This window comes from Camelina sativa, chromosome 14 (genome assembly GCF_030686135.1).
Source record: "Camelina sativa cultivar CO46 ecotype springtype chromosome 14, ASM3068613v1".
Classification (NCBI taxonomy): Eukaryota; Viridiplantae; Streptophyta; class Magnoliopsida; order Brassicales; family Brassicaceae; genus Camelina; species Camelina sativa.
This window is the reverse complement of record NC_141893.1, coordinates 4,280,620-4,303,568: the sequence shown is the minus strand read 5'-3', so window position 1 is coordinate 4,303,568 and position 22,949 is coordinate 4,280,620. Positions and strand designations below refer to the sequence as shown.

At 35.3% G+C, this 22,949-nt stretch overlaps 5 protein-coding genes across 56 annotated transcripts; 1 reads left to right on the top strand and 4 right to left on the bottom strand.

Annotated features, from left to right (window-relative positions):
- Positions 1-58: 58 nt before the first annotated feature.
- LOC104739691 (ATP-citrate synthase alpha chain protein 1) lies at positions 59-3,288 on the bottom strand. 3 transcript variants are annotated; one of them, XM_010460127.3, is made up of 13 exons: positions 3,132-3,288; positions 2,821-2,937; positions 2,483-2,594; positions 2,051-2,227; positions 1,800-1,961; positions 1,619-1,699; positions 1,474-1,525; positions 1,272-1,386; positions 1,102-1,183; positions 904-999; positions 713-814; positions 520-636; positions 59-417 (listed from the first exon to the last, which is right to left on the bottom strand). In XM_010460127.3, exons 3-13 carry the CDS (start codon positions 2,579-2,581, stop codon positions 229-231), a joined length of 1,272 nt encoding a protein of 423 aa, XP_010458429.1. In that variant the 5' UTR covers positions 2,582-2,594; positions 2,821-2,937; positions 3,132-3,288; the 3' UTR covers positions 59-228. The 3 variants fall into 3 exon arrangements, with proteins under 3 accessions (XP_010458429.1, XP_087341190.1, XP_087341191.1); XM_087485064.1 differs by having other exon boundaries at positions 3,041-3,146; XM_087485065.1 differs by lacking the exon at positions 3,132-3,288 and having other exon boundaries at positions 2,716-2,880.
- LOC104739689 (uncharacterized) lies at positions 3,204-5,767 on the bottom strand. The gene is made up of 9 exons (XM_010460124.3): positions 5,618-5,767; positions 4,982-5,314; positions 4,856-4,889; positions 4,541-4,765; positions 4,350-4,433; positions 4,151-4,216; positions 3,968-4,059; positions 3,757-3,804; positions 3,204-3,632 (listed from the first exon to the last, which is right to left on the bottom strand). Exons 2-9 carry the CDS (start codon positions 5,290-5,292, stop codon positions 3,536-3,538), a joined length of 957 nt encoding a protein of 318 aa, XP_010458426.2. The 5' UTR covers positions 5,293-5,314; positions 5,618-5,767; the 3' UTR covers positions 3,204-3,535.
- A 469-nt stretch (positions 5,768-6,236) lies between these two features.
- Positions 6,237-7,464, bottom strand: LOC104739688 (uncharacterized). The gene is made up of 4 exons (XM_010460123.3): positions 7,151-7,464; positions 6,948-7,053; positions 6,659-6,736; positions 6,237-6,489 (listed from the first exon to the last, which is right to left on the bottom strand). The coding sequence occupies exons 1-4, from the start codon at positions 7,223-7,225 to the stop codon at positions 6,443-6,445; spliced, it is 306 nt and encodes a 101-aa protein (XP_010458425.1). The 5' UTR covers positions 7,226-7,464; the 3' UTR covers positions 6,237-6,442.
- A 5,070-nt stretch (positions 7,465-12,534) lies between these two features.
- On the top strand, positions 12,535-15,216 carry LOC104739686 (BOI-related E3 ubiquitin-protein ligase 1). The gene is made up of 5 exons (XM_010460122.3): positions 12,535-13,112; positions 13,256-13,312; positions 13,871-14,058; positions 14,158-14,516; positions 14,613-15,216. Exons 3-5 carry the CDS (start codon positions 13,950-13,952, stop codon positions 15,144-15,146), a joined length of 1,002 nt encoding a protein of 333 aa, XP_010458424.1. The 5' UTR covers positions 12,535-13,112; positions 13,256-13,312; positions 13,871-13,949; the 3' UTR covers positions 15,147-15,216.
- A 9-nt stretch (positions 15,217-15,225) lies between these two features.
- On the bottom strand, positions 15,226-22,453 carry LOC104739684 (uncharacterized). Of its 50 annotated transcripts, none has more exons than XR_015580310.1 (34): positions 22,361-22,453; positions 22,196-22,272; positions 21,878-21,942; positions 21,735-21,771; positions 21,531-21,626; positions 21,392-21,418; positions 21,202-21,268; positions 21,013-21,088; positions 20,827-20,939; positions 20,668-20,740; positions 20,505-20,552; positions 20,325-20,402; positions 20,153-20,238; positions 19,875-20,051; positions 19,659-19,736; positions 19,449-19,553; positions 19,202-19,246; positions 19,017-19,088; positions 18,883-18,936; positions 18,682-18,786; positions 18,408-18,507; positions 18,189-18,279; positions 18,029-18,061; positions 17,662-17,719; positions 17,442-17,539; positions 17,242-17,306; positions 17,064-17,153; positions 16,903-16,978; positions 16,775-16,813; positions 16,521-16,672; positions 16,311-16,434; positions 16,195-16,229; positions 15,591-15,893; positions 15,226-15,508 (listed from the first exon to the last, which is right to left on the bottom strand). XR_015580310.1 is itself a non-coding variant. In XM_087485050.1 (34 exons), the coding sequence occupies exons 2-7, from the start codon at positions 22,234-22,236 to the stop codon at positions 21,262-21,264; spliced, it is 285 nt and encodes a 94-aa protein (XP_087341176.1). In that variant the 5' UTR covers positions 22,237-22,272; positions 22,361-22,453; the 3' UTR covers positions 15,226-15,508; positions 15,591-15,893; positions 16,195-16,229; positions 16,311-16,434; positions 16,521-16,672; positions 16,775-16,813; positions 16,903-16,978; positions 17,064-17,153; positions 17,242-17,306; positions 17,442-17,539; positions 17,662-17,719; positions 18,029-18,061; positions 18,189-18,279; positions 18,408-18,507; positions 18,682-18,786; positions 18,883-18,936; positions 19,017-19,088; positions 19,202-19,246; positions 19,449-19,553; positions 19,659-19,736; positions 19,875-20,051; positions 20,153-20,238; positions 20,325-20,402; positions 20,505-20,552; positions 20,668-20,740; positions 20,827-20,877; positions 21,013-21,088; positions 21,202-21,261. The 50 variants fall into 50 exon arrangements, 24 of the variants coding, with proteins under 24 accessions (XP_087341176.1, XP_087341180.1, XP_087341173.1 ...); XR_015580325.1 differs by having other exon boundaries at positions 19,678-19,736; XR_015580328.1 differs by having other exon boundaries at positions 19,678-19,736; positions 20,157-20,238.
- Positions 22,454-22,949: the final 496 nt, after the last annotated feature.

The window sequence follows — 22,949 nt, the reverse complement described above, 5'->3', positions numbered from 1 at the left end:
CGGAACCTCTAACCTTAGGTTACTTACAATCATAGAAAAAGAAAACAGAGGCAAAAAATTAACAAGAGTAACAACGATTATTGAATCTGAGGAGTACGTACTTTCAGGGAAAGAGAATCGAACCACAAGAGATTTCAAGAAGAAATAGTAATTACTTAGCTTGAGTAATCTTGAAAGACAAAGTAGATAGAATAGAAGCTCTAATAAAACAAAGGTGCTGAGAGAGGCTTAGGCTGCTGCTGTGATGTACTCGATTGCCTCCTTGCAGATACCAGTCATAGTTGCTTCTGGACCGTAAACCTCAATGGGAACACCGATTTCATCTCCAAGGGCTCGCATTTTAGCAAGTCCCTTTTGGTAATTTGGTCCTCCTCTCCTCACAAATATATGCATCCTTGCTGCTTTCAGCTTTGATTCCTGTTAAGAAAGATAATAATCACAATATGAGAAAATATGTTTTGCTTTTGATATCTTTAGTCAGTAATGAATCTGAGAGAAGCTCAAGGTTTCTTGACTTACCTTTTCTTTAAGAGCGCGGATTATGCCATTGAAAGTAGCAGCGACGTCAGTGAAGTTTGCAATTCCGCCTCCAATCACAAGAGCTCTGGTTTTTCCATCCGGGTTAGCTGTAGCACACTGCAGTACTGTAATGTTATTATCCAGTCACAGGAACAAAATGTCCTATGGAAGGTGAAAATAAGTTTAATCTTACATCGATAACGACCCTGGCATACTGCAAGACTTCATCTTCTTTGGGCGCTCCACTGTATTCAGCATAGTTCCCAAGTTCAGATGCATACCCAAGATCTCCAACCTAAATTAATTTTGTTATAATGTTGGACTTGTTTCAGGGGAAAAATGCAGAAAGTCTCAGTAATGATTCTGATTCTTAAGGAAACATACAGTATCAGCATAGATGACACTTGCTCCTCCACCAGCTACCATTGTCCAAATACGTCCCTTGGGATTCAGAACGGTAAACTTCAAAGACGCACTTGTCTGCCACCACAATAGGTGCATATTAAAGAAAGCTCTTTACTAGTCAAAAAACGATGAAGCAGACAGACGTTTTTTATTATATTAATGGCACAACGATGATACCTTCTCATCCAGTCCATGGATAAAGCTCTCTGTGGGACTCATTACCCTTCCAAATGGCATAGGAAATTCAATGTCGCCCCATCTGCATGTTCGAGGGCTTAGTTAGTTAATGTGCACATTCTCAAAGTTCTTAAGCACAAAGAGTTTGGAAGTCTGCGAGTGAAACTTACTTTTTAAAGTTTTTGAAGGCGGCAGTATCATCAAGCTCACCCCTCATATCAAGAGGATAAGGACTTCCATCAACTAGAGTGAAAGGATTCATCTCCAAGAAAGTGAAATCAAGATCTAGCACACCAAAGGAAATAACAAAAATGCTTAGTTTATATCACAGTAATGGAGAATTGATCTGTAGGTTCAGCTATCCTGCCATACCTTGGAATAAGGTGAAGATGACTTTGATAAATTCTTCAATTTCAGCCTTGATCTGTGCATGGAAATGTTTAAAGAGTCTAAGTCATGAGTCCAATTTCTATGTCATGTTCACAGCCCTATAATCCAACTTAAAAGAGTCTATTACCTCTAAGGGAAGAGTTGCAACAAGAGGTGCACATATTTCAGGTGTGAGGGAAGCACCCGTTGGTAGAACTATTGTCTTGACCTGTGGAAGAAATTTAAGTCTCAGCAAAATTTTCATCTTTATGATGCAAGATACTGAATTAGACATATGTGAAAAAAAAAAAAAATGAATTCCAAAACACCTTGTCCCAGTTCTCCTCAATGTCAATCCCTCCACACTCTGAAAAGCTTATGCTGCAACCAAGCCTATCCGAGACAACATTAAGATAATACTCTTCACTGTGTGGAACAAATGGTTCAACGATGAATGTTGTAATGGGTCCTTTGCATCCACTCATCTCTACCTGCAGATAATTAGATAGAAAAAGATTGAGTGAAAATGGTCTACTCAAGAGAATGGCTGAGACAGCACAAAACAAAAAAAAGGGTGAACCTCTTTGCCCAAACGCTCTTTAACAAAAGTGGCAACATCAGCAAAATCTAATTTCAAGGCAACCAAACCACTCTTCCCACGCTTTCCAAACAACATATCGGGTTTCACCACCAGCTTCTCGGACGAGAGCCAAGGTTCCTTTTCTACTAGCTCATTTAGATCAGTTGTTTCATTAATCTGCACACAGGAAAAAAACAAAACAGTAAACGACATAGATCAAAAGAGATGCTTAACGCAATCACCATAAATGAGGGAATTAGGTCTAAAGCTATACACTTTAGACCCACCAAAGACTTAAAATTCGAAGTACAAAACTGCATTATTGGCAAAACGCTGCAAAACTTAGCTTACTCAAGTGCCTAATGTTGGAGAAACCAATGTCCTAAAACCAAAAAAAAAGAAAGACCAGATCCAAAGGAAAGAGATTTAAACCTGAACGGATCTGATAGGAAGCTCTTTGCCAGAAAGCCTTTTGAAGTGTTCCTTAACCAATCTCTTTGAGTCGTACTCTCTGATCTTCTTCCTTGCCATTTCGAAACAAATACTGCAGAAATAGAAACGAAGATCAAAACCCCACCGCGAAAACTGATAAAATCTCACAGATCCAGAGACAGATCAAACTCGAAATCACTTGTTTCCGAAACAAATCTGAGATGTGAGTGTACCACGCAACAAACTCTCAAATATCCAAAGAATCAAACGAGAATGTTCATTCGTTCATTCACAAATTGGATCAAAGCGCCATGAGAAGAAGAGTGGATCGTACTTACCGTTGAGAGAATGAGGTAGCTTCACCACAGGTTAGTTCAACAACTAGACTCTTCTTCTTCTTTGCCTTCCATTCTTATGGACCCCTTTATAGTATCCAACTTACAAATCAAATCATCCTTTATAAAAAAATACGGTTAAAAACTTTATTACAGCCAAGATACCAAATATCAAAAAAGAAAATCCAAGTATTGCATTAGAAATTGTAAAGATTTAACAAACATTAGCAAGACTTTGCAGTTACGCATCCCTTAAAAAAAAAAAAAGCTGGTGGGATTGTTCAGTTGTTCATTCAATTTCAGAGTATGCTTACCTAACTCGTAGACATACGTTTCAACTTCAACCATTCGTTTTGTGTCACATATGATATAATAATAACCAAAAATAACTAAAATGATTTTATTTTTTTCTCATAATTGTTTGTCACATCTTTACAACAAGGGAATTGTATTAAAGAGACTTTAATAATCATAAACAACTTAACAAGAAGACCTACAAATAAACGTTTTTGAGTGTTGGATAATTTTGAGATCCCTTGGAATTTACACTTTTCTTTCTTCTGGCTACCCCTCTTACCTACACAGAGGGTTTGACTTTCTAGTTGACTACGACCATGACTTTTGTTGATTCCCCATGTGTGTTTGTTTATTCTCTCTCTCGTGAACAAGAATCTCAACAGATGGAAGATGTAAATTGAATTCATGGCAACCAAAACTTTCACGAGTTGTGACGCTGCAGCAAGTAATTCTTCAGCTTTATGATCAAAGCAAAGACTGCAAAGCATGGTATATGCATCACTGCCACTCCCAAGTACCTGCACACAAGCATTAGTACAAGATAATTAATAACAATGGTCTCTTTTTATATCGTTGAATTTGTTTTTTGTTGGAGATTTTACGTGATACCATACTAAGTGTGCAGAGTTTTATAAAACGTACCATAAGGGTGCGTATGGTGAAGACAGATTAAGAAATTGGTATGGCCACCTGCAAAACATGTAAAACAAGAACCCTTATAACTCTTTAAAGACATAAGTTGACCATTTCGAGCAGTCAGAAAGTCAGTACATATGTATGAGTTAAACATTTGGGGCCAAAATGATGGAAACTTTTGCCTCTATGAAGATGAGAAAACATAAGAAGTGTGTACCATAAGTTCTTGAAGGCATGTATTATCCACTGGTAAGCCACGTAAATGCAGCTCCAAAGTACGAAGTAAGAGATCCTGAACAGTGGGAACCGCTGGATAAGGGACAACGAAAGATCACTGTTAGTGTTTTGATAAAAAGGCGGGAGGTCCTTGTATCTGCAGACTTCAGTTTTGAAGGCTTACCAAGAAATTGAGACTTGTATCACCGAGGAGAAAAACAGCGTTGAGAGAATGCATACAAACATCAAGCTGCAATCGAAATAGCACATGTAAGAACACATATTTATTGTTGACTTGTCAATAACGATTGCCAGAGAAAAGGGATCATATCAAAGGAATCCAATTTCTAAAAAATGGGAATGGTAACAGAGTCAGAACTTACAAAACTCAGCCTATAACCTTCAGTAAACGGGTAGATTATCGCCCAAAACACAATATCTGTTAGAATAACAGCACCTGCACAAGTCTGCCACAACAAGAAAACTTTGTTAGACATTTTGAAGTTTTTGAGCTGGCATTGTAGTCTTCACTCTCAACAACAAGATGATTTGGGAGAAAAAGAAAGACACGTACTTGGAAAAGGATCTGAAAGATGTAAACCCAAAACGCAGCTGTTTCTCTGACGGGTGCTTCTGACTGCGTATTGGGGGATTTTGAAGTGTCTGCCGTCCCATCAAGGGTGAGTGGTGGTCTATAAGTGCCTTGTTCTGCATCACCTATACTTGTATAACTCTCCATGTTTCCACCAGCTTTTTTATGGTAGACGCAGCATCCATAGACAGATAGCAAAGAAGCATACTACGAAAAGAAAAGAGCCACGAATTTAGTGCCTAAAACTAAAACTAAGACGGTAACCTCAAAGTTCATCAGAGTTCCCAAGAGATATACCCCGAAGTAGAGTGTGACAAGAGCAAATGTCCACCTGTTACAGCAAAAAGATTGGATCTTTTTCATTAATCTCAAAGAATCAGATATGAGAATGAGAGAAGGAAAGTTAAATGATTTAAAACTCACTGAGTATAGAAGTAAAATATGCCACCTCCATCACGCACAACACTGGAGATGAGTATAGACAACATTGCAACAAATGAGAATACTCTAAAGGCAAGCAAAAAGAGAGGGTGGATTCTCTTAAAACATGTGGTCCAAGCTTCTTCTTGGAACAATGTCCCGGGTAGTTCTCGCAGGCCCTCGCGTTGTCTTCTCTTGCCTTCATATCTCCAAATCAGAATTGCAGCTAAAACTAATGGAGCTAAGAGGATTAATGCACAGAGGAGAACCCTCCAATTCAGCCAGTAACTTAAAGCTGTGGTATCATCAGCCATGGCCAGTCAGTCAATGAGAGTCCTAAGATTCCACCAAAAGCAATGAAGAACATTATCACTATGAAACATTAACACTAATTCGCGTTGCTAAGAGTGACGAACGTATCTGCAACAATCTTAAAGACTTTTGGAACTTGAACTATTCACAATATTGCAAACTAGTGTAAAAGGTTAGACCTTTTTTGCACTAACTGACAAAAATCAGCATAATTGGAACAAGAACTTGCGATATAACCCACTTTTCCAATATTCTGAATCAAAAATTCCTACAAGCTAAAAAAATCAGAACAAAAAGAGAGGTGAATCCTAAAAAACAGAGGATTACTTGTAGATTAGAAGACCCTTTTGTTTTCCAAAAGATTCAGAGGAGACTCTCTTCTAACGCATCCTCTAAACGAAACGAAGATGCTGAGAGCCTCCAGAGAGCATCCAACAATTGTCCCGATATAAACGGAATCGTCCACAAAATCGCAATAAACTTTTACACGTCCGGTTATGTTCGGTTTAAGATATTTGTCGGTTCAACCTACCTACGCGGCTACGCCACAAAAAGAAACCGAACAGGTGACCGCAATTGCTTCTTTAACTTATCTTGAACCGGAAGTAACCGGACTTAAATATCTACTATTTTGTCAAAGAATTTATTATTTTATTTTGTTTTTTAGGACGAATATGCTCATCAAATAGGGTATCCAGTTGTTGTTGTCCAAAATGTTTAATAGAATATACTGGAACCAATTTTCATTTTCATTTGTAGATCTTTGCAATAAATAATAAGATTTAAATTTCCAACGTATTTTTCCTATGCTAACCGGGTTGGTTAAATCTCTGTGTCATATATATATATAGAGTACAGTTTATAATTTAAGTGACCATCATGGTTTTGATTAAAAGCAAATATGTAATAGCAATTGATTGACGCGTTATAAAACCTTTAGCCAAAATTGTCGGTAAAATAAACTGCATCTTAATAGGCAACCTTAAAAATAGTTTACACAAGAAAAGTCTATATATAAATAGCATATATGTTTCCATCGTAGGAATAGGTGTACCAATTAAATATGATGCCTAGGTCTACTACATATAAATTTAGTTCGAGCTTTTAATTTTCTCCTATATATATATAAGCTGGAAGCCTATACCAAAGTCTTCATTGTATCTTTCTCGCGAACCTCGGCGATCTCCGAACATGTCCGCCTGATAAACAAAATTTTGATTAATAAAAAAAAAGAGGATAAACACTTCATCAAAATCGTTTTAAACAACATAATATATTTGATGTTTGGTCGATATGATCGCTGAAAATTTTAACTAAAATTAATTAACCAAAAAAAAGACACATGTTATTAAACCCACAAATTCTTACTTAGGAAGGGCCTGGGAGAGACGAAATGCCCATACGTTTCAAAGAAGTCCTTATTTTCTCTTTGAAGTCCTCTCCAAACTACCAAACAGAAAACATTTTATAATATGTACTATTGAATATATGAATGATGAGCATGATCCAAGAAACTCTTACCAATATTTTCTCTTAATTTCTTTGATTTAATTTGTTTTCACATAACATGTTTAACGAAAGATGTTTTGAAACAATTTGGATATATAGTCGACTGTGAACAATAGTATGCTATATATGTAACGTTGTAAAGACTAACCGGTGAGGGTAACGACTGGTAGAATGCTTGCGTGGTGGTCTAACGCCTTGACGCATTCATCACGAGTCATACGGAGTAGAATGCACCTCTCTATCATATGTTGAACCTAACAAAACCAATTCCACTAATAGTGAAAACTAAAAATATTATATATGTTTAGTATGCGTGTGTGTGTGTGTGTGTGTAACTGTGTATATATGTACCATGCGAATGTATGTATGTGGTTGGCAGTGGAGACAAGGGAGGTTGTGTTGTGATTCATCACGATGAGTACACATTATCTTGCTCTTCTCAATTGCTCTTTTGAAGATAGTTCTTCTTCTTCTTCTCCTTCGATCTTCAGTTATTTGGGAACAAATCCAAGAACTTTGGAATTATGAGTTATAACGGAAAGGAACAAAACATGAAGATATTTTCTGTGACAAAATTAGGAAGCTTCTAAATATAGATACACATGCATATACATACGCAGATACACATGTGGATATATGGGATAGTGTCATTTAATGAGTTATCCAAGAGAGATCCAAGTGAAGGGCTAAAAATAGAGGAGAGGATCCAAAGGATAGATTCTCTATCCTTCACTTTTTCAACTTGGATCACATTTTATTTTATTAGTTGGGACTAACTTGTCTTCTGACTATGACTTCACAGTTTGCCTTTGTTTTTTTTCTTGCTTTCTGGGACATAGGTTCTCGACCAAACTTTTACTTTAATTAGGGTTCATTTGTCAGTTACTTAACAGGGCAAGTTAATGGGGATTACAAAGACTAGTTACCGGACGAAATACTTTTGGAAGGCTTTAGTCGTTTAGAAACCAAGAAATGATTTTTAAATATTTGTACCAACTCATTTCACAACTTGAATTTCATTTATTTTTGGACAATTATTGCAAGAAAACCGACACTATTCTAACCCAAACCGAGTTTTACCTTATATGATTAACATTTGCCGTGTAAAAAATAACACATCATGGTTATATTTATAGAGTGATTAATCGCTAGATACTGTATTAGGGCAATAAATCGTTAATTTCAGGAACATAGCAAAATATTTTATATCAGTTCGAAATTTTGTTACATAAAATAAGATCTGGTATAAATTTTCTTTAAAATTAGTGAATTTCATAATTTAGTGTTAATTTAAACCTACTTGCTTTATATGTGTTAAGTAATATTCAAATACTAAAAAGACGACGTGAAAATATGTTATATATTTAACACCCTTCTGTTATTTTCACGTCATATACTTATATTACAAGGAAATTATATAAAAGTTGTCAAAAAAAAAAAGGAAATTATATAAACGTGAAAATATGTCTCATATATCTAACAACAATTTCTCATATAACATATATTCTAGTTTATATAGTTCCCTTGGACCGGAACGAATTTTATTTGGAATAGAGTGTTAAACGGTTAAACCCGATATCTGCCTGACTACCTTCAAACATATCACAAAAGTGACTGGTCCCTCGTAAACGTTAACTTCTGAATTGTGTGGCCAACCAAATGCCACTTAAATCATCAGTACACGACAAGTTTTTGTGTATGGAGGCAAATTGAAAGTTAAACTATGAGGCTCCCCGCAAATTCAGTAGATTAGTGTGTGGTTCTTGTGACTTGCGAGTCTGTGTGTGTCTTGAATGGCCCTTACGCCTACCAACCTGCAGGTCTGATCAACGCTTGTGCAATCACGGTAACTGCTCTCTAATTTTATATAAAAATTAAGCTTCTTTAACAAATGAAATTGGGGTTTACATAATTGCCTAATAATTAATTGAGCTTTCAAATGAAGTTGCCGGAGGTTTTATTTCAATAAGGGATTGATTTTGTGGTTGAGAAAAAAGTAATCGTTAAAACATGTCAATACTAACTCATCATGATTATCGTCCAAATCTTGATTCTTGAACAACCAAAGTGGTTTCAGATATGGTTGGACTTAGGGTACTAAATTATTCTATTGTACGAAGAATAACTTACGCGTCATCACTAGATTACGTTAGCGGATTGCTACTATTATATGTTCTTTTAAATTACGAATATTTTTTCTTCCGAAACTGTAGTAAAAGAAAAAATGTACATTTCAAAAACTAGGTAACAGTACCACTATAATAAAAAGCATTAGCATAGGGCTTGCATGCAGCATTAGTAGACTATCATCATGCATCACATCAAAATTGCAGTTTACCCAATCAAAGCACGATGAGAAGCAGAGACTCAAACATTTCAGAGGCAAAATAGACACTACCTCACAAGGATTAAAAGGGCTACAAGATATTTAATGAATGTGATTATATATTTATATGTGAACAACCGAACAAAGAACAAACATATGGAAAGATTCTCTTAATAGTAGTAACAATATGAAGATGATAATATACACATGAAACTTTATAATAATGGGTACAAGGAGACTTAATAATTAATACTATGATATATTGTGGTTCCGGTCTAGAAGGTGGCTGCTATGTTGGAGCTTGGTTTGGGTACTTAGTTCAGTTATTGATGGGTTATATCCGGTTCACTAACTACAACATACAGTAAAACCTCTATAAATTAATACTCTATAAATTAATAAACACTATAAATTAATAAATTTTGCTAGTCCCAAGTCGGGCCAGCGTAAAAAATAACAAAATTTGATAAGATAATAAGATAATAATTTTTTTGAAATCTCCATGTAAAATATAGTCCCAATAATATCATAAATTAATAATCATGTAAATTTACATATATATAATGTATGTTTCTCCTAAAGCTCATATCTATAAAACAATTGTTATGTTGTATTTTCAAACTATAATAATATACAATATTCTGCAACATGCCAAAAAATAGCTAATTTTTTGAAATTTTCAATTTCTAGATATTCATCTTTTACATTTTGATATTTTGATTGACTATTAAAATACAACAATTGATATTATTATTCATAAATTTGAATTTATGTATGTCATGTGTATAAGTGAATTTGTCTATTGTATTTGTAATTTATTGTTAATAATGTTTTCTATATATTACAAATTCAATTCCAATACCATAAAATTTACAAAAACCGAAAGTAAAATTATATTTTGCCAAAATTGTCTCAATTCATAATTTTAAATATTCAAACTATTAAAATATATCTATAAATTAATAATTATTAATTTACACTATATAATAATAATTATTAATTTATAGATAAATTAATATCACTATAAATTAATAAAATGTCTTGGTCCCAACATTATTAATTTATAGAGGTTTTACTGTATATGAAGCATCTTCTTTTTTTCTCAAAGTGAATAGCTCCCCAACTGAAGCTTAGATTGTTGTAACAAGTTAGAGATTCTCCTAGATTTCATCGTTTCTGTTTAGTTCTCTCTATATATAATGTAATCACAAATCCTTAGTCAATACACAGAAATTCATCGACATTGTTTTGTTTCAGACTAATTCTTCCATTGAATTGAAGACCAAATAAATTCCTTCCACATAAATACCAGATCATGGATGGTTTACTTACGGAAACCCTGTGGAAAACATATATACCAAACCAATGAACCATGCATGAGTGGCTTGCTTTTCAGACTAGTCAAGCCAGCCGGATTTATCAATATAGCCAGAATCTCACAACCAATCATACATAACATTAAATACTGTTTTAGAACGTTACAAAACGCTCACAAGAATTATTGTATATACAGTTCACAGATGTTAAATGTCTGAACTGAAAAAAATCTGATAAAGATAAACTAAATTAAATTGGTGTAGTAGTTTGGCAAATGAAATTAGCTTTTTACTACTATAAGTTGAGTGCCTAGTGGAAAGTGAAAACAAATTTTGACATTTGCTACCACGAATTTCAGATGACAGTTTCAAAACTAGTCTTGGAAAATTACAAAAAAAAAAAAAAAAAAAGGTCAAGGGTTTCATACCTACATGCCCGTTAATTTTGGTTTGTCCTGCAGGTTCAATATCTTTGTTACATGATGTTCAATGGCCCTTACAATCTATTCTACTAGACCGTCAATATTGAAATAATAGGATCTTATCAGTCTGGAGAGAAATCAAAGTTAACACAACTTGAAAGAAAAGCAAAGGTATGCAATGGACATAGTCAAAAAAAGCTAAATTGTATATAACAAAATCTTCAACCAAATATTGATTGGATATCGTGTAAACGTTACAAAACAAAATATAGTACAGATAATAATAAATTGATTGCGTCTGTGTGGTTGCAACCACTAGAAAAGCCTTTTGCTTTTTCTATTTTTTCAAACACGCATCTGAATTATATTCCCTCTTCTCTTTTCTGTTTTTTGTTTTTTTTTTCTTAAGTTAGAAAATTAATATTCCTATTTTTTTTACGAAGGTTAATTTATAGTATAAGATTTATTACTACAGTGTTGCATATTTTCGAAGCAAGTAAGTAACAATAATAATTATTGCATCCGACAAACCTGGCGTGCGACGGTTTGGTCCGGTCCACGTCTTCCCAGAAAGTCACGGTAACTAACTTACTCCAACCAACAGCTTCTTTCTTCTTTCCCCACCCCCCCCCCCCCGCCAAAACTTACCCGCCATATTTGCCCAACGACCAGGCGCGTGTGTCCCACTCGCATTTAAACGGCTCCTTCCTATTCTGACTGACTAAAGAAGAGAGATCACGGCTAAACACGTTCCTCGTTGATACCTTCTCCGTTACCGTCGCATGAGAATTTGAGTTTTTTTTTTTGGCAAACGAGAATTTGAGTTTTAAGTTTAAAAATGTATCTTAAAAGACCAGAGTGCCCCTACGCGTTAGTTGAATACAACAATCTCTGCTTTGTTCTACACTTCAATTCTACTACCGTCATAATTCCCACACTGTGGAATCCGTGTCCATGCCTGACTTTGAATTTGACGTAAGACGATAATTCATTTATTATTATCATCTCCATTCACATTCATTATTGCATTATACTATATAGAAAAAAGCAAATACAGTGTTTGATGGTCGTTGAGAGTGATTTGATTATAAAAAAATAGGGAGACAGAGTTTGATTTTCTAATAAACAAATATCTTTTCATAATGTATAATACGTAGTGCAACATCGGTGTTCGTCGTTCGTGGTATGGATGTAATCGGTTCGGTGGAATATTTTTAAATTATTTTATATATATAATAACGTCCCTCGTTGTATTGACTTCGAAAGAATCCAATTTTAATTGTTCACATGTAACGTCCTAGATAACTTGTAAGAATATTAAAGAATCCAATGGTAAAATACACTAAAAATATGTACATTTTCAAAATGACCAATCTATGACGCAGTTATGTAATTTAAAGAAAAAAACAAATCATAGTTAACATAGCCTAAATTAGTAATCTCATCCCATCATTTAAATTAATAACAATGTCGGTGATAAACACGTTTTGAAAATACGATTTCATTTTTTGCCCCGACAAATTACGATATTGTTATAGATATATTTGAAATATAACTTCTTGAAATTGCTAAAACTTGTAAGGGTAACGCGCCTTGTGATTATCTTCCATAACTTCTTGTACTTATTCAACTAAAATTAGTTTCAAAACGCACCATCTTAATAAATGGTTTATCACAATTAATAGGATTGATAAATCAGTCAAACCTATAGTTTTATGGGAATTAGCAAAAAGAAAGGAAACCAGAAAAAAAAAAATGGGAAGGTAATAATGAAAAGTTGGCGTAATGAAAGAGAGAGAGAGAGATACACAACTCACGAAAGCAAAGCAAAGAACGAGAGAAAGAAAGCACCACCACCACCGGTTCTCTTGTTTGGTGTTTACACATTTTACACTTATCAAAACCATTTTTTTGGATTATTAATAAAAACTTGAATTTGTCCCCAAACCCAACTTCCCCCACTTCTTCCACCACTGTCCCGCTCCATCGCACCCGCTTTGCTTACATTACCATTACCATTACCATTACCCATCATTCATTTTTTCTTTCTTTCTTCTTCTTCCGTTTCTTTTGCCTCTTTCTTTTGTCTTCTTCCTTTGAATTTTCATTTTATATTTAAAACCAAAGAAAGAAAAACAAAACCTTTTTTTTTGTGGCTTTTAATTTATTGGGTCTTGTTCTTCTTCTATTAGCCGTTTCATCTCTTCACAAAAGCATCTTCTTTTCTCTGTCAAGATCCTGAATCATCGGTTCGTCTCCTCTCGATTTCTTAACCTTTTTTTTTTTTTTGATAAAGAAAATTATGAGCTATATAAAACATATCAAACTTTGTTTATTTTTTTCCATGAGTTTATGAGGATTTTTTCCTTTTTGGTTTTTCTTATATATGCAGGATCTGAAAGGGAAACTAGAGTTTCTTGAATCTTCTTGGAAATCTCTGTAAAAAAAGGTATACTTCTTTTTATTCCTTCTTCTTCTTCTTGTATTCGTTATTATTATTTTTTTCTTTTTTTTGGAAAATTACAATATATTTAGGGTTTCTGTTTCTGGGTTATATGAGTTATGACTCGTTCTTTCAACTTTTTTTTGTCATCTTTCCATGTTCCTAGAGATTTACCTCAATTCAGTATCAGTAAGTTACATATTTATTTGGAACTTTGACTTTTGAAACAATCAAATCATTCACTTTTATATCCCCCCCCCCCCCCCGGTTCATCAGGCAAATTCATATAAATCTTTATTGCTTAGGTAAAAAAAATAAACATTTTACATTCCTCCACAAGTCTTTCTTTACATTTTGGTTTTCATTATATATAAATAACATCAACTCTGTTTTTATGATCCAGCATTGTCTCTCTTTTACAATATTCTCTGCTCTGTAACTCTGTTTGGTATTTGGACTTCTAACTTTATATAGACTATGATTCATGTTTTTTTTCTTTCATTTGAGGAGTATGTTCATTATTGATTTGTCTCGTATAATGACTCCCTTTTCCTTTAACTGCAGGTTTTATATTCTTCTGTTAGTACTCTAGATCAACCGAGAGAGTCGCATACTTAACATTCCTAATACTTTGTTGAGGAAGATGCTAAGTGGAAACAATGGAAACACCGTTCCACCGGTTTTCATGAACGAGAACCAGTTGCAATACCAGACTAACGTACAACCGAATCAGCTTCATTTGTTCAATACCAGTAAGTCTTTTGGTTTCTCATTGTATCATATAATCTCAAACTTTGGCATCAATCACTCTTAGAAACTTACAATTCTTTTGTTTTTTTATTATTGTGCAGTGGGAGGTGGATGCACTGTTGTTGATCCAGTTAACTATTTTGCTAACGATAACCTCGTTCCAATGATTCGGCCTAACAAAAGAGGAAGGGAAGCTGAAAACTTTAGTAATATTCTAAGACAGCAGAAGCTTCAGATGTCTTTGAACTATAATCATAACAACATTGGTGTTCGAGAAGAAGTCCCTAAGGAGAATATAGTCTCAACTGGTCTTAGACTATCTTATGATGATGATGAACGCAACTCTTCGGTGACTTCTGCTAGTGGTAGCATTGTAGGTGCTTCTCCTATCTTCGATGATAGTCTTAGGACTGACCTCCATAGACAAAAAGATGAGCTTGACCAGTTCATCAGGAACCAGGTACTGATTGTCTCTGCATCTACTCTGTTTTTTTCGTTTTAAGGTTCTTTGATTTGTAATGTTTTTTGTTTACTTGTGTGTGTGTGTGTAATTCAGGCAGCTCAAATGGCGAAAGGTGTGAGGGATATGAAACAGAGACACATTGCGTCTTTTCTCACCACATTAGAGAAAGGACTGAGCAAGAAGCTTCAAGAGAAAGATCACGAGATCAATGACATGAACAAGAAGAATAAGGAGCTCGTGGAGCGGATAAAGCAAGTGGCGATGGAAGCTCAGAATTGGCACTACAGAGCAAAGTACAATGAGTCTGTGGTTAATGTCTTAAAGGCAAATCTCCAACAAGCAATGTCACACAACAACAATGTCATGGCTGCTGCAGACCAAGGCAAAGAAGGGTTTGGAGACAGCGAGATAGATGATGCAGCTTCGTCATACATTGATCCAAACAAGAAGAACAATAACATGGGGAGTCAGAGGATGAGATGCAAAATGTGCAGCGCAAAGGAAGTATCGGTGTTGCTTGTGCCATGTCGGCACTTGAGTTTGTGTACAGAATGCGATGTATTCACTAAGATTTGTCCTGTATGCAAGTCTTTGAAAACTTCTAGCGTTCAAGTCTTCTTTTCTTGAATTTGTGAACAAATAGATCAGAAGAAAACAAGTAAAAAAAAAAAAAGAGAATGATATATAAGTCTTTCAATTCCTACTCTTTTATAAAACAAATTATCTTTAATCATGTAAAAATTATTTGTATCGGAAGTGTTATTCTGAATCTCTTGTGGACTAGTGTTTAGAAAGAAAAAAAAGATTTATGAGTTCTTCCCATAGACCTTAAACACTAGTATCCTTGGTTAAACATCATCCTTGAACTTGAAAGAAACAAAGCGTTGCAGCAGATCTCTTTCTTTCCCGGTAGCTTGATTGAAACCCGAATGAAAATGAAGAGCTCAGGCCGAAGACTTCATGAATGATTGCATAAGGGTCTGCCAAATCTAGTGTTGAGTGGTCTATTAGAGCCAGAAGAAACATTTACTTGAGAAGCTCTGCTCTAGTACTGAAACTACTACTACTTACTAGTTTCAAGCTCTGCTCGATGAGACAGGAAGCAAAAGGGTCGTCTCTCATCTTTTCATCATATCATAGCCTTACTACAGGAATCACTAAGCCCTTTTTTTATCAACTTTAAGCAAGAGACGAAGAAAGAAGTCGAAAACAAGTAGATATGGTATCATCGGAGGAGGAGGGGAGCTACTATTTTGTTTTTTTCAGCCAATCACAAGGCCGCACAAAACGTGAGTTGCGCGAGTGTAGCCAATTCTTGTGTAGCCCAATTCATGCCCTTGATTTAAACTCTTATTGTTTCCACAGCAAAACTTCCTACAACAAGACCATAAGTTTTACTTAACGACGAAATTATTAGATGAACATTGCATGGTTTTGCTGCACGTAAAATACCAAAACAATTAGAAGGACAATGTGTATTCATTTTCGAAACACCAGGAAAAGTGTAAAATTCATTCCCCTAACCACTAAAACTATGATTCTAGAGGCATAGGCAATAATAGTTTGCCCAGAATCTGTGTATATCCTGAGCTTAAGGCCCTTGCTGTGAACATAACATCAAGAAAAACTGCAGAACAAGAAATGAAACCAGGAATCAAAAACAAGTGTTTAATACCTTGTTGTCACGAGCAATTTCAGCCCAGCAATCACCTGAGGAACAAAATCAAGATTTCAGTAGTGTGAAGAACAATATAAACTCATAAATCAAATAAAACTATTATATCACATTACCTTGGGCGTCATCAAACTTATGCCATGTCTCAGGAGCTGACCTCAGATAAGAGGAGTAATGACCAAAGTATGCTATATTCCCAAGATGCTCCACAATGGCAGGAAGATGGTATTTTGTAGAAACCTGAAGAAACAAAATGATAACCAGTTAGGATGTTAAGACATAAAAATCTCAAGATGATTTTATGGAACCAAAAGCTGGTCACTTACTTGGGAATCTTGGTTACCAGTGCTCATGTAAGGGGAGCAAGTCCAAACTCGAATGGGACCTCGACATGTTTGGATATATCTTTCCCATATATAACCACGTCAGGCTATAATGTACTCTTCCCCATATATAACCACGTCGGTCCATAAGCAAGCTGCAAAATGAAATCAAACATCAGAATACTTAAAAAAACATTATTCATAAGACATATCTTAAGATAACGTTTTCAATCAAAGATCTGAAGTACGCTCTGCACCTTAAAACAAATAATTGGTTTCCAAAATGAGACGGTGACCTGCAAAGACAAAACAAAGCAGAATTATGTTACAAACAAACATCGATAGTAAGTAAAATTGAGTCGATGATAAGACTGTTGTGGCATACATATTAGGAAGACTGTTGTCGATAAGAAGCTTCTGGAGCTCAAGAGAAATCTTCATAGCCTCTCATGATTTGGGATCTGAATAAAAAATGATCAAAATCTTTGTAACCAATGTGAGAATCATTCAAGTACAAAAGTTTGTGGCTGTCAAAATTGAACAAACCTTAGTAACAGTTGGCATTCTGCAAAATAGGAACGGAGAGAGAACATAGTAGTAGTGATCTGCTGCGTTGTCTCCAAGCCATAGTTTAACCTGAAAAATATTAACATGTTATTAGAAGAAAAATTACCAAAGTGAATATTCAGAAACAAATAAAAGAGGTGTGTTTCGAGCAAGGAACCCATGAGAACGCTTGAGGACGATCAGTGAAAGCCATCAGTGAGTGATAAAAGCATCATCCAAACCCTGAAATAACAAAAGCGACAAGTAAATATTAACATGTAATTAATTAGAAGAAGAAAAAAACCACAGAACCAAAGTGAAAATTCCGAAACAAATAAAAGATATGAGCAAATTGAGATGCGTTTAAGAACAAGGAACCTGTGGCCTGAAGACGTATCATGGAGAAGATGTTAGCACAGAGAAAAGGAGTGTTCATTTAGAGCCATAACTGATCGATAAAAGGCATCATCCAAAACCTGAAAAAAACATAAGGGAAGAGACAAGTAATTAGCATGAACATATATAAAGCAACCGATGCAATTTAGAAACGAAACCCTAGCAAGAAAAAACAAGCAAGTAGAAGCGGAAGAACACTAGCTGAAGATGTAGCCCAGGAGAAGAGTCTTTATCAAAGCCATCACTGATTCATCCAAAATCTGAAATAACAGAAGGACAAGTAAAATCGAATGAACATATATATTAAAGAAAGAAAAAGCACCGATGCAATTTAGAAACCAAACCCTAGAATAGAAGAATAACATGAATTAGGGTGACAATGATCAATCAAAGTCATCACCGATCAATCAGAGCATAGTCCACAAATTTAAATCAACAAAACAAAACACGACAATTAAGTAATATTGTAAATTCAATTTAGAAACCCAAAGTGGAAATTAAGAAGCAGCTATAACGACGCAGAGGAGGAAATGAGCGACAAAAGTTCATTAAAAAAAGAGAGAGCAAACCAGCGACCAATCATAGGCACCATCAACCACAAGCTGCTAACAACAGAAGAAGAGACAAGTAAAAATAAGATTTAGAAATCAAAACCGTAGGCGAAGTGAAGATTCAGAAGAGGAACGCACACTTTCATATGGTATGCAACAACATATTCTAACTTGTTACCTGGTCGGCCAGCTTGTAGCTGTGAGTTCGCATATACTCCTTTCCAATGTACAAAGTTGGCAATGACACCTAGAAAAAGATAATATTCAACCTGCATAAACACATTTTGTCAACGTTATCAGACGACTATTACAATGCGTTAGGGCTAAGTATGTATCATTTTGGACACAAGGTTACAGATTTTAGCTTTAAAGATAACAAGAGTAACATGATGATTACCCTGTCAATAGCCTAGCGAGAGCGAGATAGGCAGCCATGGCTTGGTCACCCTCCTCTTGGGCGGCAAAATAATTACCAAAACCTATCCAGGCAATAGAATCTGGAAACACAAAATAAAACGTATCAAGAGAATCTGAAAAAACACAATAAGACACAGAACAGAGGTAATTGTGGTTGTAACATGGAAGTCATTTGCGAAATAGAACAGAAGTAAAGAAGGGAGCACTTCACAGAGAAACCAACAGAGATATAGGGCAAGAGACCAGATAGTTACCTGATGCTTATCTCTTGTAGAACCTTGAATATAACAAACAACAGGGTATTAGGCTTGAAACGTAGATGCTAGCTCACTAGGAAGATCAGGGACATTACTGTTAACCTGCAAAATTCAAAAACATAGCAAAAACGCACCATCACAAGTATGATGTAACATGAGAAACCAGCAGAGATATAGGGCAAGACACCAGTTAGTAACCTGATGTTTCTCTCTTCGAACCCTCCCACAAATTAATCCCAGAGCCTGGACGGTCTGCATCAAAGAGACATAGGTATTTAATTTCACTTATATAGAAGGAAAGAAAAAAAATCGGTTAAGAGGAAGAACACTACCTGAAGATGTAGCGCAGAGAAGACAACCGTCCATCAGAACCATCACCGACCGAGCAAAGCATCCTCCACAATCTAAAATAACAGATCGGTAAAGATCAAATGAACATAAGAATATGATCAAACACTAGAAATAGGTGCAGCATGATAGATACATAGGAAAAAGGGGAAAGAGACCAGTTAGTAACCTGTTTCGAAGATGATTTTGTCACCTTCTGCTAGCACATCATTTCCTACAAGGTGCATGCAAAACACAATGTGCAGGTCAAATAAATTCCTTTCAGAGAGAATTATGTGTTAAGACTGATTTTATTCTATAACTGAAGTCAAGTTTAGATGCCAAGACTATCGTTCAAAACCTTAAAATGTATATCCCTGAGACAAGAGGTCATTAGTCACGACATTGATACCAATACAAGGATAAGTTACACGTACCTGGACAATTTCATTAAGATCGTCTTCCCTCTGCAACAACTCTCTGGACTTTGTCCTGATGTTGATGATATCTGGATCGAACTTCTCACAGAAAGATCCCAATGCCTGAAGAAAAGAAAAAAAAAAAGAAGCAAATTTTATATACAAGAATTCGAGATAGTAAACCAAGACATGTTTAAACTGAGAATATGTAAGCACAAAGTTGAATACTTTTGAGTAGGAAATCAACCAATTAATAGAGGGAAAATGTTTTCTCTGGGATAGCTTTTTGTCCAAACCCCAGAAGACCTGCAAAAGAAAAGGAAAACATAAACGGTGCTAAAATACGTGTCTGCGACAGTTCTAAAACCACACACAATCTGGTTTATCTCAATCGAGTACATGTACAATGAAAGAAAGATAGGGAAGCAGCCATGAAAGACATACCTGCACAATACTAAGGGTTGCAGTCTTGCAGAGGTGACAGGATCTGAAAAGTCTCCTCCAGGAGGTGAAACTGCATCAACGATTGTAACACTTCCATCACGTTCTGGTCCACCCAAGACATTTTACTTTACTAGCATCAACAGTTGTAAACTTGTAATGATTAAATAATGTACTCTTCTGAGAGAAAAACAAAGAAGACCACAAATGAAAATTCGTGTTAGTAAATAAGAAGTGGGGGAAAAGGACAAAAATAAAACAGAGAAAACGAGAGTCATAACTGACAAGGATGAATCAAACCATCACCGACAGATTTTAGCAGCCTCCTCCTCAATCACCAATCAATCATAGCACTATCCTCCACAATCTGAAACAATAAAAGAAGGAAAAGTGAATAACATGGAATATAAAAGTGAAAATTCAGAAGCGAATACTAAGTTCAGGCAAACTTACTTCTTTGTATTGCTGCAGGGAACCATTGTTGTGACATTATGACAAGCTAGTATAGAACGTATTTGACAATCCTTGAGGCTGATGCAACAAAAAAACATGCATACCAAAGTTAACTAGAGACAAGAGATAAAGAAATAAGCAGACATATATACTAAGCACGTCTCATATTTACCAACTTACCCCCTCCATATTGCTGCAGGGAACAATTGTTGGTTTTGGCACCACCACCTGAGAGAAAAACAAAGAAGACCAAAAATATAAAATTCGTATTAGTAAATAAGAAGTGGGGGAGAAAGGCCAAAAGTCAAACAGAGAAAACGATAGTGACAAGAATGAATCAAACCATCAGTGACAGATTTTAGCAGCCTCCACTTCAATCACCAATCGATCATAGTATCCTCCTCCTCTTCCACAATCTGAAACAATAAAAGAAGGAGAAGTGAATAACATGGAATATAAAGTGAAAAATTCAGAAGCGAATACTAAGTTCAGGCAAACTTACCCCTCCATATTGCTGCAGGGAAGCATTGTTGTGACATTATGACAAGCTAGTCTAGAGCGTATTTGACAATTTTTGAGGTTGATGCAACCAAAAAACATGCATACCAAAGTTAACTAGAGACAAGAGATAAAAAAAAATAAGCAGACATATATATAATAAGCACTTCTCATATAACTGCAAACTTACCCCCTCCATATTGCTGCAGGGAACAATTGTTGTGATCCTTTCACATTATGCCAAGCTGTTGGTTTTTCACCAGCTCCTGAGAAAAAAGACAAAGAATACCAAAAATAAGAAGTCGTGTTAGTAAATAAGAAGTCGGTAAAAAGGAAAAAATTAAACAGAGAAAACGAGAGTGAGAAGGATGAATCAAACCATCACCGACAGATTTTAGCAGCCTCCTCCTCAATCACCAATCGATCATAGTATCCTCCTCTACAATCTGAAACAATAAAAGGAGGAGAAAAGTTCAGAAGCAAATACTAAGTTTAGATCAACGTAGAAGCCAAAACCAATATAGAAATCAAAATCTAGAAGTTAAGAATTCAGAGTCGAAAGCCATAACTGGATTGTAACACGCTTCCAAAAACACCTGCGAAGAAGATAGAAGAAACGTGTAAGTAAATAAACAAAGAAAAAAAACAACACGCTATATGAGAAAGTGAGCAGGGAAAACCTAAGCAAAACAGAACAAATCTTTATACCAGAAACCATAAATGGTCTTGCGCTTAAGCAAGTCATCATCATCTCCACCAATGCCTTTCTCTGGTAATCCTGAGCAAATATGCCAATCCTTGAGGCTGATGCAACAAAAAGAAAACATGTATAGCAAAGTTAGGTAGAGACAAAAGATAAAGAAATAACCAGACATATACAATAATCACACGCCTCATGACTGCAAAACTTACCCCATCCATGTTGCTACAGGAAAAAATTGTTGTGATCCTTTGACAACATCCATAAATTACAGTGGCGAATACTAAGTTCAGGATCAACGTGACGAGAAGTTAAAAAAAAAAAAACAATTTAGAAATCAAACCCCTAGAATTACAAGTTGAGAATTCAGAGTCGAAAGGCCATAACTGGATCATAAATAATATACGCTTCCAAAAAAACCTGCGAAGAAGACAGAAGACGAAACGTGTGTAAGTAAATAAACAAAGAAACAATGACATCAACAAGCACGCCAATGTGAAATTTCTTGTTAAGTAATTTGGGAAAGTCTCTTCTCTAATTCTACAATCTGATTTTTTTTTAAAAAAAATCGAACCCTATAAGAAGACAGAGCAATTCAGAATCCAAAGCGAATAATTCGTTTCCCAAAAAAAAAACAACGATAAAAGAGAAGCCTTAAGAGGAAGAACACTACCTCCTGAAGATGATGTAGCCACAGAGAAGACTACGATCCATCACTGACCGACCATCAAAGCATCATCCTTCTCCAATCTATAAAAAGATTGCGAAGACAAAAGTTAATTATCGAATAATTAAAAAGGCTTTTGAACGATTCAATTTAGTTAGTAAGAATACAAACCCTAGAAGAATGAATAGGAACGATACGATGACAACAAAGAAGAAGAAGGACAGCTATGGGACTGAAAGACAGAGAGCCGGAGGAGATCACTACTACTGTAGTATTTATAGAGATAATAATAACTAGATGGACGGTCATGATTTGATCCGTCTGATATCTCAGCGGTTAAGATTAAAAGTCACAAAGTCGGTAGTCAAATAACTTTGACTCTTTTGTCCACCTGGCGCTCCATCACTAAACTTTTCCTTTTTTTCTCTATATATTTCCTTTTCCTATTTTAATTTTTTCATATTCCTTTTTTTATTATTAATATTATTGTTGCCTAATTGAAAAAAAAAAAACCAAAAAGAGATGTAACCGTTGCCGAGATAACAACAATTTATTGACCGTTTATTAAAAAAAAAATATCCGCAAATATATTAATAAAAAACAAAAAAATGAAAATTTTTGGCTTTTAATTTATATTTACACAGCCATAAAAGGGAGTCGGGCTCCTTCAAATCCTCAACACACCATAAAGCCAAAAGAAACTCCCCACTGTCAGCCCATATATAGCTCAGTAAGCGCCAAACACACTTCAAAATCCAGC

Bases quoted from the DNA above. Each gene is read 5' to 3' on its own strand.
- LOC104739691 (XM_010460127.3), bottom strand. From the start codon at position 2,581: ATGGCAAGGAAGAAGATCAGAGAGTACGACTCAAAGAGATTGGTTAAG. The intron at 1,000-1,101 runs GTATCATCGTTG...TTGTGGTGGCAG, and splicing joins TCCATGGACTGGATGAGAAG to ACAAGTGCGTCTTTGAAGTT. The intron at 418-519 runs GTAAGTCAAGAA...CTTTCTTAACAG, and splicing joins TCCGCGCTCTTAAAGAAAAG to GAATCAAAGCTGAAAGCAGC.
- LOC104739689 (XM_010460124.3), bottom strand. From the start codon at position 5,292: ATGGCTGATGATACCACAGCTTTAAGTTACTGGCTGAATTGGAGGGTT. The intron at 4,060-4,150 runs GTAAGCCTTCAA...TCCCTTATCCAG, and splicing joins ATACAAGTCTCAATTTCTTG to CGGTTCCCACTGTTCAGGAT. The intron at 3,633-3,756 runs GTACGTTTTATA...GCTTGTGTGCAG, and splicing joins TCACCATACGCACCCTTATG to GTACTTGGGAGTGGCAGTGA.
- LOC104739688 (XM_010460123.3), bottom strand. From the start codon at position 7,225: ATGTGTACTCATCGTGATGAATCACAACACAACCTCCCTTGTCTCCAC. The intron at 6,737-6,947 runs GTTAGTCTTTAC...TCTGTTTGGTAG, and splicing joins ACCAGTCGTTACCCTCACCG to TTTGGAGAGGACTTCAAAGA. The intron at 6,490-6,658 runs GTAAGAATTTGT...TTTGTTTATCAG, and splicing joins CTCTCCCAGGCCCTTCCTAA to GCGGACATGTTCGGAGATCG.
- LOC104739686 (XM_010460122.3), top strand. From the start codon at position 13,950: ATGCTAAGTGGAAACAATGGAAACACCGTTCCACCGGTTTTCATGAAC. The intron at 14,059-14,157 runs GTAAGTCTTTTG...ATTATTGTGCAG, and splicing joins GCTTCATTTGTTCAATACCA to TGGGAGGTGGATGCACTGTT. The intron at 14,517-14,612 runs GTACTGATTGTC...TGTGTAATTCAG, and splicing joins ACCAGTTCATCAGGAACCAG to GCAGCTCAAATGGCGAAAGG.
- LOC104739684 (XM_087485038.1), bottom strand. From the start codon at position 22,236: ATGGATCGTAGTCTTCTCTGTGGCTACATCATCTTCAGGAG. The intron at 21,943-22,195 runs GTAGTGTTCTTC...TCTTCTTCGCAG, and splicing joins GGCTACATCATCTTCAGGAG to GTTTTTTTGGAAGCGTATAT. The intron at 21,419-21,530 runs GTATAAAGATTT...TCTTCTTCGCAG, and splicing joins AAGACCATTTATGGTTTCTG to GTGTTTTTGGAAGCGTGTTA.